Source organism: Phaethon lepturus, unplaced genomic scaffold (assembly GCF_000687285.1).
Source record: "Phaethon lepturus isolate BGI_N335 unplaced genomic scaffold, ASM68728v1 scaffold4085, whole genome shotgun sequence".
Taxonomy (NCBI): Eukaryota; Metazoa; Chordata; class Aves; order Phaethontiformes; family Phaethontidae; genus Phaethon; species Phaethon lepturus.
The window spans coordinates 5,008-20,862 of record NW_010538206.1 but is presented as its reverse complement, the minus strand read 5'-3'; the positions used below and the strand labels follow the sequence as shown (position 1 = coordinate 20,862).

Genomic DNA, 15,855 nt, shown 5'->3' with positions numbered 1-15,855 from the left:
GCTGAACCATGTGTTTCGAAGGAAGCTTCACCATAGTCTCACAAATTACATTGGTCAGCACCTATCAATGGCTAAAGGGCATAGCAAAACAATCTGACCAAGAGAATAAGCAGCAAGCCAGGGCTAATGCCCAGCATTAGACTACTAAACTCAGTGTCAGCAAACTTAGATATCGGATATTTTCAAGCCAACAAGATAAAGCAACAATGGGCACCTAGATATGACCAGTTTTATTAGAAATGAATAGCAAGATTCATTAAAAATGAGTAAGCTAGAGCCCTAAAGCCTGTATTCAGTTACTTGGAGAGAAGACCTAATTTTCAAATGGGATTCCTGAACATCCTGTCCTGATTTAAGATAAACACACTTCAAGATTAACACAAGAAGCACAAGGCATACAGAAGAAACAGCAACAACTACAAAAACTAACACTGTATTTAACCAATATAGCCCTTCTTCTTGCCTTTTGCCTTAAATAAAATATATGTAAATACATTTACCTTTGCTCCATGTTTATGCAGAACTTCCATGACATCATTATGAGCTTTTTCAGCTGCAACATGCAAAGGTGTCATGAAACTAGGGGGGAAGAAAAGGGAAGATATTAATTTTACATTCCTACTATGACAGAGTCCTTTGGAAAACTCAAAAATTTCAGAAACCTACTCTTTGTTTTTCTCATTAACATTTGCTCCTTTCCTGAGCAATAGTTCTGTAACTTGCTTCCGCTTGGGATGCACAGCGGCCACAGCACAGTGCTGCAAAAAAGTAAATATAAATTATATTTCAACTACACAGATGACAAAGAGCTTTAAGATCCATGACTTCCTCTCAATTATTCTGGTAAACATCATACTACAAAATTTACAAACAGAATCCATCATATTTCTGCTGAAACATGTAACATACTGAAGAAAATACAAGCTAGTGATTAATGCTAAATTATTCTACTCAGAAAAACAATTTTCATTTTAAAGCTATTTTTCACTTACAAAAAAACCAGTATGTTCCCAACTACATTAACTAGCAATCAGGACAAACCCAGCATGGAATGCACAAAGGAGGTAAAGACAATGGGCTTGAAACAGCCTAACTTTACACATAGGGACTCCAAAGGGGTCCATTAAGATTCTGCTGCTGTTGTCAGATTAACATGACTTTTGAATGTTGCTTTTCTTCTTCCTTTATTTCAATGTGTACTGAACTTCTTAACCTAATGGCAATTGTGTTATGCACCCTATTACAAATTATGTAATAAACAAATAGGCAATAAAGTTCTCTTAGAGTATCTTCTTTTCCATGCTATAAGATAAGTCTTCCACACAGGGATTTTCAGCGCTCAAGCCTGCCCTTGTGGGAACACCATACAGCCCTTTGCTAGGTCTAACTATTCTCCTGACTGTGGCTGGTGTCTGCTTGTTGGTTTGTCTGTGTATCCGGCACCCAGAAGTGCACACTTTGTTCCCCCTTTTTTTCTTTGATCCTCTGCAGAGATTAGACTCAATCTGTCCCGACATTTTCTCAACAGTGGCCCTTATCAATGCATTCCTGAGGCCTGAAAATACAAGTGAGATTCCAGATAAGCTGAACACCAGGCCTTAAAATCAGTCCAGAAATTCTTGTCTCAAGTTTGGATGTCTCAAGATAGCAGACTACGAGAAATAAGAGATACTTCTGAATATTTTTGTTTATACTTTTACCCACGTTTTAAACCAGTAACCCATAAAAAGCAGATAGTTTCTTGCAACAGAGTTCTCAAACTTTCCAATAGTAAACCAACAGCCTTTTCAATGAGATAGACCCCAAACAGAATGCTAATAGGTAGCAGTAGTACTGATAACCATCTTTTGCCCATTTTTAGCTTTCACTATGAAGTAACTGCTACTCAAGCTTCCACACTGCTGTTAGTCAGCAGAGGATGTTCAAGTTTTGCAAAGGCAGGCTTTGTAAGTAAACATTAAGATCAATTTTTGCTCCAAAAAGTGGCTGTATTTTTGAGGCTTTGCAGAGAATAACCCATCTGTATTTCCTGCCAATATGATAAACCAGCAGCAAAAGCAACACAAATGCTAAGATGTTGCTAAACCTCAGAGCGACATCGAAACATAAACAAGGTGCTTGCTTTGGCCTTTGTGGGGTAATAGGGCACAGACCTCAGTGCCCCATGGTAAAAGATCCCATGCTTAGGACAGGAATAGCTCAGATTGTACATAACCGCATATGATCCTGGAAGCTAAGTCCTGCCACTTGTATGGGAGACCACTTGGAAATCTCAAGTATGGGAGGCAAAAATTGAGAAATCACAGTCAAACACTTACTGAACTGTGAATCAAAGTCATCAATAGAGCTAAACCATCCCACTTTGCCGAGCTGCCTCTGCAGAATGAGTAGGCAGAGAAGAGCAAAGAACACCACGGCACTACGAACTGATCATTACACAGCTAAAGAAATGCCACATATCACCAGCAGATATATTCAGGAAGAAAACGATAACATCATCCCAAATTTCGTACTGCCTTCATGTTCAGCCTCTAAATATCTCTTCTCATCTTGCTTCCAAGTTCAGGCTAGGATGCTGAATGCTCCATGGAGAGAACAGAGCATATGGACGCTTGGTACTCAACACACAATGTTCTCATCACAATCACAATGTTTGTAACACTAAATATGCAGTTGTATGCCTGCCGCTAAGACCTACCACTGTGAAGAAAATGTTCCACTGGAATAAAGTATCATAACTATAATGGTTTTTATAATATCATTAGCCCCTCTCAACTTCAGTATCTTCACTGCATCTGGGATACTGGCTGTGTTCTTTGCCTCCACTGCTTTTTCAAAGAGTGAAATAAGAGCAGGACACTGACAGCAAAGTCTCAAAGATCCCTGTTTCCATAGCTAATGTGGTATTGCCAGCACTATTCGCATCCTGTAAGACCCTGTGATATATACCTAGCATCTGTTTTCACCACAATTTTACACACCCTGTGAAGAAAATTTGCAATCCAAGTTTGCCCACATAAAACAAGATGGAAGCACTAGGCCACTGGGCTAGAATTTAACCCCAGAAAAAAACACAGCAACTGGCCAAAAGAAAAAGAGAGTGACGGGGGAAAAAGGCAGAAGAGAAGTGAAAAATGAACAGGTGAGGAGTGGCCAGAGGGCTTGCGTACCAGGAAGAAGAAAAAGTTATTAAAAAAATATATGGTGTTATTTCTAGAATGGTGATTTAATTTTTATATAGAAAGTGTTTGATGGCAAATCCTCAATCTCAGATGATGAATACATTTTCATAGTGTAGAATAAAACTCCTCCGCTAGCACTACCACCACATTTATCATAAAACAAATGGATTGACTGTATAATCTCACCAGTGCAGTCTCATGTGACTGTGGCTGCTTAAAATTAATGATCTCCAAAGCAAGTGTCTTTTTCACTTTGGCTAGGTCTGCCTCTCTGGCTGCTTGCAGTAAAGAGTGTCCTTTGAATTCATCTGTTGGAGGAAAAAGATGCATTCAATATTCAGGAACATGTCACATTTATAAATGTTATTGGAGAAAGGTAGCTATACGCAATTAAGAGGAAATAAGAGTATTTCTGTACATCTTCAGATAGTGGCTAACTTGGGACACAGAACATGAAACATGGTTTACTGAAACTAAAAGGATATTCTATAGCTTTTCTCCATCTTATCCTCCACCCACTTGATATTAAATGCATATGTGACCTCTACATTACCTATGTATGTGTTCAAGTAAGCACAATGCTATTACACGCTCTTCAGGAAAAAAGCACTACAGCTGTTTTTCAAAAACCTTATTTTATTTACAACTACAAATAATTTAAGGTAAAGCCTGAACATATAATTCAAATACAAAATATTAAACTATTGGTCTTAAAGAAAGCTAACCAGCTAAGCATTTGAAGCCAGTCTGCTACAAAGATGAAACAGGTTTTGATAGCAGCTATATCTTTGCAAGAATGGTGATGTAATTTTGTTATTTTCAGTGTCACATCTTGTTCAGTTCAGCAACTAGTTTGTTTTAGTTTCAGCTAATTTTGAATTTGAAAAAGGACTAAAAGTGTTTCTCTTAAAATGTACTAATGAAAGGTAGGTTACCAAGAATGACATCCGAACCTGGGAGCTAGAAAAAAACCAAACTTGTCAAACTCAGTAAAAATACCAGTATTTTTCTTTCATAAAGCAAGCTTGAAATGCTAAGCTCGTTAAGAGGGCTTTCTTCTCCCACTCTTGTTTTAACATCTGGTGCATTCGTGGATTTAGAAATAAAAATAAATATAGTAACTTTTAAGTTTTCCAACAGAACTCAAATTTCTTTGTAAACAAAGCATTACACAAAGCACAAATATGAATAAATCTTGAAATAACAAATAAATGTAATATTATTCCTAAAGAATAAAACCAAAGAACTCAAAAATATACTGAACATGTTATTTTGGGTATGCAAATACAGGATGTTCCATCAAGATACTGTCAAATTTGGCATAATGCTCACATTTGTGTACACCATTTCAGTGGATATTAATGGATGTGAATCTTTCCCCCTTCCCCTCCAGGAACTATAAACACAGAAATAATATGCTTCTCTTATAATACTTCTCTGGAGAAGTGAAGGTTCTGGGGAGACTTTATTGCAACCTTCCAGTACTTAAAGGGGCTTTTAAGAAGGACAGGGACAGACTTCTTAGCAGGGCCTGTAGCGAAAGGACCGGGCGTAATGGTTTTAAACTAAAAGAGGGCAGATTTAGACCAGATCTGTGGAAGAAATTTTTTACAATGAGGCTGGTGAAACACTGGCACAGGTTGCCCAGAGACGTGGTAGATGCCCCGACCCTGGAAACATTCAAGGTCAGCTTGGACGGGGCTCTGAGCAACCCGATCTAGTTGAAGATGTCCCTGCTCATTGCAAGGGGGTTGGACTAGATGGCCTTAAAAGGTCCCTTCCCACCCAAAGATTCTGTGATTCTAAAACAAAGTTTAAGTAGATTTTTTTTTGCTTGCTAATTTAAACAAATGGTAAACTAACCTGCCTAAAGGCCAGAAGCATCTCCTAAGTTAGCCCAGAATAGAGAGTAGAGAAGTAGCTAAAAGATATTAATGCCCTCCTCTTTCCTCCTAGAGCAAAGTTTTCTGCTGCACATGACCTCACCACCTTCACATGCAAAGCATAGTCACAGACAACATCCTGACTAGCTGTGATTGAAAGTGGTGCAGGATCACATTCTCAGTGTGTTGGGGGGACTTCTGCTGTATTGGAAAGGCGACAGACAAAACCAAAAGCTTACTTATAATCGAGTTCAGAATCTACTTCTCAAGAAGTTTTCTGTAACTTCATAATACTTTGTTTCCATACTTGTCTCATTTAATTATCTTTTCCAGTTTATAAGAATGAGAAAACAAATTCCCAAAAGAGGGTAGAAAAATTCAAATGAGAGCTGAAACATTGTTTTGTAAACAGCATAAGGGTTGCAAGGACTACAAAAGGTGGTGGGAATTTCCACCTCCAAGTTCGCACACCGAAGCTACCTAGATTCTGGAAGTTACTCTAAGTATGATATGCAGCCTACTATATGACTTAACTGGACCTTAAGCATAAAGAAAACCCCACAGTCACTGATTCAGCAGTGCCTTAAACTTTTTAGATCTACAAAACCCAGACAATATCACAAATGGTATATTAGAGGTATCTGCATACTTCAAAGTGAGAGGCACAGCTGCAGTTACTCTGCTGCTCTGTATCTACTTGTAAAGTATGAGGAAACTGGTTTGAAAGCACCCCTTTACACCCACCGAGAACTGTTTCCAGTCTGGAAACACTTACAGGTCAGTCTCTCCCTTAGCTCAGGCGTTGGAGCCATATCGACCGCGCTCTTGCCATGGCAGTTGACTAACGTGGGATCCGCACCGTGACTCAGCAGGAGGGAGCAGACCTCTACGCGGTTCTTGGAGGCAGCCTCGTGCAAGGGGGTGAATTGCCAGAGGTCCATAGCATTCACACAGGCGCCATGCTAGCACAGCAAAGAAAGCCTTGTGTTAGTAAGAAATCTTCAACAACTAAAAGCTTAAAGATTTCCATTTTGTTATAAAAATCGGTTCCAGTCTTTCATATATGAACACATACACAGAAAACATTATAAAAATACCCGTATATACAAAAATACTGTTGAACACGGCCCCCCCCCCCCCCCCCCCCCCCCCAAAGAAAGGAATTTCTGTATGAGCTAGTTTTTCAGTAGAACAGATTCTTCCACAGGGGGCGGGGGGAAATCAAATAAATGAAACTCTACTATCTGTCCAAAGAGATTAGGTGAGGAAAAAACCCACATATACTGTACCACAGAATGGCCTAAAGTTACAGGCTTCTGAAATGACATATAGGATGTTTGGAACCTGTTACTACAGGGGAAAAAAAAAAAAATCTTCCTTTTCAACTCTGGTATAAACAGTTCATATCTCACCTAACACATCTAAATCTACAGTAATTACTTTCCATCCTTCTGCTTACCTTAAGCAGCAGCTCTGTAACCTCATAGTGTCCATATGAACATGCATTATGAAGAGGCACAAGACCACTGTATGGACGAAAGCAAATGACAAATTCATTTAAGCAGCATTTTTACAGAAGGAGGAACAATCTTCTCTCTACTGAGAGATGAACAGAAATCAAATTAAATCTAAAATAGGTAAATATTCAAATATTTAAAAATTAAGATTCACAAAGTAATGGAAAATTCTAACCTTCCCAAACAACATTTTACTTAAGAGTGCCATTAAACTGTGTGGGGGTTTTTTTGGTCCTAACAGGTCACAGGGTTTTAATCTATGACTAAGATTAGCATTAACTGGCTTTGAAATTATCTTTCTTGAAACTATTAAGGAGGGTGGAAATCCCATTCCACACTGAATTTGCTCAAGAGAAGTCAGTGTTCTGCTTCTGCCTAAATATGAACTCTTGTTTATTTAAAATGCTATGTGAAAGGCAAAACTCTCCAGATAACACTAATGTAACTTCTGGGTATATTATGAAGATGTACAAATATCCATAGAAGGCAGACTGAAATCGCTGCTCCAGACTGTGGAATGACCTGATTTTACTTCATTTTTTAGAGTACAACCTATTTAACTGTGCAAGATATTTCTAAGAGAGTACCTGTAATTTTTGTACAGCTATATTACTGGAGGCCATACTTAAAAATGACAATAGCAAAGTAAAAAACAGGGATCTAGTCATAAGTACAAGACGTAATAAACAAGTCATGCATGAAAGGGAGATGAAAAGATCGTTATTACAGTGGACAAAATGAGTTTAATTCAAGCCAAGTAAGACAGGCTAGTTATGGCTCAACAAATCAGGATGATAATATACTGAAAATAATAATTAACCCTTCACCATTTATGAAAAATACAGGGGATGTTTCCCAGAATTGCAAAATCAACTCAAAGAGCACTGGGGCAACAAGTACTGGGTAAACTTAATTTTAGGGTAGATACTCTCAGAAGCAGCACTGCACTTGCCACAGGAGAGGGAAATTTGTTTGGGGGAAATTTTTCAAACTGTTATTTTCTATCCTTACTTCACTTAATTACAACTTATGGGTGTATGTGTGAGACAGAGAGAATCCAGTCCACAGAGCTCTCAAACAACCTGCCCTCTTCCAAAATGACAGTCATCTGAAAGGAATGAGGCCTTCAAGGTCTCAGCAAAGGCAGTCACTGCAGCAATCCACCTGGCCACTTCTGCACCATACAGCATACCCTCCCCTTTTCCAGCACATTGTGACTTTGTGCATAATAGGAGTAAGGCAAAGAAAAGACCAGTGGAAAAAGAGCTGCTTCCTTGGCTGTGATCGTATTCGGGAGTAAGAAGAAGTGACAACCATTTTGAAGATGCATCACACTTCCTCAGGAGTCTCTCTGAAATGACCCCATTGAAGAGAATCTAACATGTCTATAAAATCAGTGTAACCTAATTTAGCTCCATAAATGATAAGTGACATTTATTTATAGCCTTTTTACTTATAAATTATGTATAAATAAGAAACAGCAAGAAAAAACAAAAGGCCATACTGACTATAAATATGTGATGCTGCCAAAAAAAGAGGGAGCTTACTGGCCTGTCAGTTCTAAATACGTATTTCACTTAAAAACAATTAAAACAAAGTAAGTGTATTGTTTTTCTTTTCCTTCATCCGCCCACCCCCTCGATCAACTTCAAATTAATTACTTTTCACACTTTTCATACTTTCCAAGAAGATCATTCAAACCTCATTAAAGCATTTCAGAAAGGTGTGAAATACCTAAAACTTGCTTAACAACACTGGATCTACCTGAATAAGTATTACATGCAACTTTACTGTTGGGTTTTTTGACTTACATAATGGGTCATCATGCATCACACAACAAATCTGATCAAAAAAAACCCATTAAGGGTAAATGTACAGACAAAAGCACTAAAATTAGTCAATCTTGAAGAGTTTAAGTATGTTTGGGACTGGTTTTGGAAAGAAAAAGAAAAAAAGAAAAAAGCTCAGATCTTAATGTAAAATGTCTTTTAACACTGGGCTGGACTTAGCAAAAAATGAAGATAGAGGAAGTGACTCAAGTTTGGGGATGGAGACAGAACATACACTCGTTAATATGTTACCTCTATGGACTCTGAACACAAAAGGCATGCCTTTAACCAGGGGCCTAATTTCTACAACGTTAGGACTAAGCCTTTCTATCAGACCACGATGAGAATCATCACCTTAGAGTTCAGAAGCATATGTCTGAGAACAACGTACAACATGTATTGTTCTAGATTTTTGACTGTTGTGCACTTTTTGTTGGTGTCTTATCATACTTACTGCAAAAATAGAATGGTTTAGCTTCTACTGTATCGTGATTTTTGCTGGCAACATCAATCAAGATAGGTTTCCACTAGGAGACCACTAGTTGTGAGCGCATGAGTGTTACTGACATTACTTGGAATTACTTCCATATATATGCAACAAGATAGTGAGACCACAGAGAAATTTTTCAATGCATGTTTTTTTACTAAGCCCATGTACCTTCACCCCATCGCCTTCTGTAAAATATTGCTAGAAGACCATGATTTAACAGTGTAGTCCATGCATGGAAGCAAAGAATAAGGTTTGGAAAAAAAATTCAAAGGTGCAATAGAAGGCTTAAAACAAGTGAAATCACAGCTATTCTGTTACTGAAGCTCTAACAAAAGTTTATTTATGATGCCCCACACTCAGATTTTGGAAACAATTAAAACAAGTGAAATCACAGCTATTCTGTTATTGAAGCTCTAACAAAAGTTTATTTATGATGACCCACACTCAGATTTTGGAAACAGATGTTGCATTCTCAGCCAACTATTTGAGACTACGCTGCAACATCAAACAGAAATAATACCTCACCTTGATTAATATAAAACCACTGCTGCAAACAGATAAGAAGTCAGTTCATTTTACATACCCTTTATCCTTCGCATGAACATCTGCACCATGCTGAAGCAGAAGTTGGACTATTCGAACTCTGTTGTAGCCTGCTGCTAGGTGTAGAGGAGTGGACTGCAAAGTAAAACAAAACAAGAATGGGAGCCACATAAATTTGGTCCTGCACTTCCTGCCATTTCTCTTATACATTGGATCAAAATAAATTACTGTTCATAAATTTGGTCCTGCACTTCCTGCCATTTCTTATGCATTGGATCAAAATAAATTACTATTTCCTTCTGAGATTAGCCAAATTAACAAATACACAGCACATGCATGCCCGTCCTGTTGTCAAACCAAATAAATGTTCCTTAAGGTAAGGAAGAATACACATATTTCCTAAGGCAGTAACAAGCTCATAATTTAAAGCCAATTTAAATAATGGCCCAACTTTGTTTTGTTTGGGTTTTGGGATTCTTTTTGGTTTTTTTTGGTTCAGGTTTGGTGCTTTTGGATTTTTTTTTTTATTTTTTTGTTTGTTTGGTTTGGTGTTGGTTTTTTTTTGTTGTTTGTTTGGTTGGTTGGTTTTTGTTGTTTTGCAAATGCTAGAATTTAATTAATTTTTCAAATGTTAGAATTATTTTTTTTAAATTCATAAGCAAATTGATGCAGTTCACACTGCATATTCACAGGTTACAAAATTGCTTGTATGTACGCTTGTTGCAACAAGTGCACAAAAGGCAGACAGTAGAACAAGGAATAATGCATTTATCCCATATCAGGAATGTTTGTCTTCAGGTCCACACCAAATAAGTAGTCATACATGTTCTGTACCGTGCTGTGCTAAGACATGCAGAGCAAACTGTACGCAGTTTGCAGTTCCTTGCAAAACACACACCTTCAGCAGTAATGCACATTGCTGCATTAATAACAGGGTAGTAATACCACCTTTCTCCATAGCTAATTCGTAAGAATTTTAACTGAAAGCTTTTGAAGTTGACAACAGTAATTCTCCTCAAAGTTTATTTTACAAGCTTTTTATTATGTAACAAGTTTTGTGTGCTGTCTCAGTCTGAAGGAACTGATTTCCTACACAAATGGGTGATGTTGTTTCCTCCTTCCCAAGGCTGAGAAGCAGACAATTTTAAAGGGATCTTTGTTGCAATTTATTTTGTGGCACGCAACCAAACAACACAGTTTTATTACAGTAAAACCCCATACATAAACCAGCTTGAACACACAGGAAGACTTACATATCTCATAGTAATAAGCCAAGTACAGATTTACTGTCAGCATCTTTTAAGATCATTATACAGTATTACAGATGAGACATTATATTCTCGCTATTATAAAGATTTAAAAAAACAGAATCAAGACAAATGGTCTCATCTGTGGTAAATAGCAGCAGGTGCTATCATCCATAAATGGTATGGATTTGCAGGAATTAATACATATTTGGTATGACTAACTTGGAGTAGTCTGTATTTTATTTTACTATAGTCTCAACACTTTGGTACTTTGCTCCAGAAAGAGTAATTACTTTGACATCTACCAAGCTTTTCTCTAAGAAAAACATTTGGATAACTCAGTTTATTTAGGGAAGCAGTTATGCAAGTTTCCCTAAGACCCATCTTCGTAATTATGATCAAAATAAGGACCTCTAACAATCCTAACCTGAAGATCCCTAAAGAGTCTCCAAAGTACAAAACGACACCACCAACAAAATGGGTCAAATCTTTCAAGTGTTTGGCCATTCAAATCTATTATTCTGTATGAGAAAGGCTTCTACTACTGAATTAACAATTTGGACTGATCCAGAAGGTATCATATTCTTTTCATATCTGCCTCTATCATAAAATAGCAGGCTTCTGCATATCACAAACACTAATGAAAATGTGGATAAAGATTATGCCGCTGTTGATATTAGCAGAATACTTCAGTACTGTTTAGTCTGACAATTGCCTTGGTTTGGTTACTAGATCCTGTTTTATCAACTGAATGAATAACTCAGAAAACCTGAAAAGAATTTGAAATGGACTGCAGAAAAGCCAGTCTACTGAAAGGTCTAAACTCCAGAAGAAGGTGAAGCAAACTCTAAGTCTTTGAAGCACTGCACGATATTTTAAACTCACAATTAAACTACATCCACTCTTTTCTGCATGCTACTTCTAAAACAATGATAGCAGACTTCCAAGATAATGCTTTACTCATATTATGCATTATTAATAGGGATGCTCTCAATAAAGATACATCAACCCTGGAGTTTTGTTCACTGCTTAAAATTAAAACTATTATGACTCAGGCTGGGACTTTGCATTTTGTATATCTAGCTTTATTAGACCTGCATTTGCCAAATAACTTCACTAGAGAAGAAATCCAAAACATTTCAAGCTTATAGTTGCAAGACAAGTAATGCGAGTGAAGCAAAATAGTGTCATCCCAAATCTTCAGACAACTGATATCCCTGCCTTTCAGAAAGGTGAGTTACTACCTTCTCCTCGAGCAAGACCACACAGACACCATAGTCCCACAAATGCCACGAATGAACACAGAATACCATGTCTTCCCCAACGCAGAGAAATTAGTTATTTATCTGCAGCCAGGCGCCTGATGTTTGGCGTGCTTGCCTTCCGATCCACAGCAGCTTCAGCGAAGCCATGTGCCGTGCTGCGGCTGCCTCTCCAAGGAGGAGCTACCTGATGCTCCCTGCACTCGTTGCCCAGATCTCCGCCAGCCTGCATGCTCCCACTCTGCAGCTGCCAACCACACGACGTGGAGGACCAGGCACTGCCGGAGACACAGGCAGTTAGAGGGCCCGAGGGACCACTTGGCTGAGGGGCAAGGACAACTGAACACACGCAATGAGCGTGCAGAAGCAGCGATCCTGGAGGATCCAGGATCCCTGTATCCAGGCCTGGTGTGTCAGAACCCACAAGCCAGTGTTGCCAGTGGCACTTTAGGTTGGCTAAAAGGCTCTTATACATATGCTTCAGGAAGGAGGAAGCAGGAAGGCCCTACCTCCATGACTTTTTAAGGAGTTATTTTCCTTTCTCATGAGAAAGGGCATTCATTAATATTAGAGATTTAACAGTTAAAAATACTAATCTGGCATTACAAGCTTGTATGCTAATTACAGAAACTAAGTACCTAAAAGATAATGTCATTATACACAAAATACTCATTATGTGGGATTATTAGGCCTCAAAAAAAAAAAAAAAATCAACTGAATGATGGTAGTAATGAGACTGATGTTTAAAATTAACGTGCTGTTTATAAAGCACTAGAAAGGTCAAAACTAACTATCACAAACAGCAGTACTGTATACTGCACCTGCAAGGCATATCAAACTAATCACTGAGTATTAAGGGAAGAGATTTAATCGAGCTATCAATTAACCCCTCCTCCCAAGTCTTGCAATACCTGGCAAGAGACTAACAAGAATCCCTAGAGGGCACTTACCTTCCAAGACTCACATTCACAGTTACGAAGCCAATCACACTGTCTTAGTTACTAGTGTAATTAAAAAGAGTACAACTCCATTTTTATTAAGTAAAGTAGACCCTCATGGAAGATGCTTACATTATTTTAAAGTTTTATGGCAGCTGTAATTGAGTCAAAGCAGCTACTGTGCATTTCAAGGAAGATCACTGTACACAAGACGGCAATCACTGTCAACCTGTACACCTACAATTTATACTATAGCAGGTATTTTTGCCTGCAGTCTTTTTGAAAATGTGTTGCCTGGCTGTCCTTGTTTTGGGCTGGAATAGAGTTAATTTTCTTCCTAATAGCTGGTATAGTGCTGTGTTTTGGGTTTAGTATGAGAATGATGTTGATAACACACTGATGCTTTAGTTGTTGCTGAGCAGTTGCGGTGCTTATGCTCCGTCAGGGACGTTTCAGCTCCCCACGCTCTGCCAGTGAGGGGGTGCACAAGAAGCTGGGAGGTGGCACAGCCAGGACAGATGACCCAGGCTGGCCAAGATGATGTTCCCTACCATATAACTTCATGCTCAGTACATAAACTGAGCTTTAAACTGAGGGATCTTATGTAAGGATCTTGTATCATGCATTATCTGCATGATCAGTAACAGCTGCAGGAACTGTTTTAAGAACTAATAATGCCTGTTCTTGCTTTCTGCTACCAAAATCTCTGTATCATGCTATATGATAACAATCGTAACCAATGTGTTTCATTCTCAAGTTGTCATCCCAGACACTATAAAAATCAACAAACAACAATCTTATCACATATATGATGTCCGATCATACATCTAATTTACAATACTATACAGTGATTTAGAATTGTCATAATTTAATTTCATCTTCTACAGGAAGGGCATTCTCACAATAGAGAGGCAACAGCCTGATTCTGAGAGCCAGCTCTGGCCTTGACATATTTTGGCTACTCTCATGTGCAGATGGTCCTCACGTGGATATGCACCAGTAAGGGTGGCTCTTACATAGAGACACAAACAAGTATAACTTGGCAGAAAATACCTAAGGACACTTGTATGTGAAATAAAAAAGGGAGAGAAAAGGAGGGATTTTAAAATGTTTCATGTAGACTTTAAGATATGTGACTTTTTTACCTTGTTTATAATTATCTTCAGGTTTGGTAGGTTTGGAAATTGCAGCAAACTCCCATCTAGCTTTTGTCAAACAAAACCTTTTTTCTAATCAGACCCTACTGCCTGTAGAAAGCAGTAGCAATAAAAGTAATATCTTAAACTTCTGTAGTTTGTCTTACAAGCTCCCTTCAAAACAGTGTTTCACCTCCTCTAAATTAGGGGAAGAGCAGAGAGGGACCTTTGTTTCACAGTTTTGCATAAAACATACTGTTTTGAAAGATGTCTTGACTCCTGGCAAGATGACTGTTTGAATCTGGCATACTAAGGAAAAGCCTCTTAGCAGACAAACAACTCTTCACTGGGTTGGAATTTATGATAGAATCTGTCTTTCCAATTGCAAAAGTCTGTGTCTGCTTGATGCTGTTCTCTTACAGACTTCTCTAAAATGAACTGCATCAATCATGAGCATACATGAGGAAGACATTCCAGATGTGAGTGGGATACGTCCTGTCACCACTTTATCATTCTGATTAATGAGGTAAGAAAACAAGTTGCAACAACATCACAATCCTGAAGAAACATTCCTGAACTTTTCCACTGTGGAAATGATCAGGCTTTTCCTCTGCTGCTCAGATACCAACTTGCATTGCAATTTTAAGCAGTGTGGCCATCTTACACCTTCATTTTTAGACTCAGTTGTTAGCTTGCTTGGGAAAATATCTCACTGACATTTGTTAGTATGGTGCCAAGACTGGACATGCCATCACATACAAAAAATTTCCTTCTAGAAACACATATTTCAGGTAACTCAAAATAATTTTATATTCATGCTACAACGCTCTTGCACACTAGGTGCTACAGAAATAAAGGTCCCTAACCTCAGCTAGAGAGTCATGCTCTTAATGAGCAGGAAAGGAGCTGTGCTTCTGTTCATCAGCCACGTGGCTTGTCAACTTCAGCCACCCAAACTGTGCAACTTCCTTCATAATTTTATAGCAGTACCGAGTTATTTAATTTCATGGTCAACAATTATGCTTTAGGGACAAACTTATAGATGCTGCTCCAAGAACACAAGTTATGTCAGACTGCTGACTGTAGGTGAGCTAGCTGCAACAAGTTTATACTCTAGAAATAAGCACAGGGATGAAGAGCTTAAACTACTTTTCTGATGTAAAACTACAACAACAACAACAAAAACAACATAAAAAACAATTCCTAAGGACAAGGATTACAAAATGCATAAGGAAGGCATTTCTCACTCCACTGTGTTTCCAGTGGTAATTTAACTGCTTCATCTTCAGAACACAGCCAGTAGTACTTAATTGGATTGTTGAACAGACAGACTTAGCACAGCAAAATTCAGAAAAACATCACATCACAAGTTTCACATAGTGCTTTCTAACGGCTAATGACAGGGAAAATGAACTGAACGTCCCACCAATTCAGAATCAGCAAGTCACAACAGCACCTTAATTTAGAGCTCTGGTATATCAGATGAGCTCTTTGGAAAAAAAAAAAAATCCACTGTTTTGAGCTGTAAACCAGTGAAGACAAAACCAGCTTGATTTCACACTAGTGCTAGGGCAGAGCATTATCAGGCAAGAATGAGGACTACATGAAGAGTAAGATGGAAACGTTTGCATTCCTTTTTATTCTGCCACTTGGCAGGAGGAGAACAAAGTCTCTATTAAAAAGAAATTCTTCCTTGCAACTGAATACCTTTCAGAAATGTATTCAGGTATGGTACCACCTGGGTTGTACCACAAAGCCCAGAGCAGGTCAGATATCAGGAATGGCATACCTCCTAGAAGTATTCAGAAACATGTACCAGCTACAAAGC

The 15,855-nt window shown here is 38.3% G+C and overlaps 1 protein-coding gene across 1 annotated transcript in view; it reads right to left on the bottom strand.

Moving 5' to 3' along the window:
* The window catches only part of TNKS (tankyrase, TRF1-interacting ankyrin-related ADP-ribose polymerase), a gene marked incomplete at its 5' end in the record, with an annotated part of 42,711 nt that extends 33,132 nt beyond the window's left edge, over positions 1-9,579 (bottom strand). The window contains 6 exons of the mRNA XM_010286703.1: positions 501-579; positions 667-758; positions 3,369-3,490; positions 5,841-6,027; positions 6,525-6,591; positions 9,485-9,579. Coding sequence (XP_010285005.1) covers positions 501-579; positions 667-758; positions 3,369-3,490; positions 5,841-6,027; positions 6,525-6,591; positions 9,485-9,579 — 642 coding nt within the window. The remainder of the gene's footprint in view (positions 1-500; positions 580-666; positions 759-3,368; positions 3,491-5,840; positions 6,028-6,524; positions 6,592-9,484) is intronic.
* Between the last annotated feature and the right edge of the window lie 6,276 nt (positions 9,580-15,855).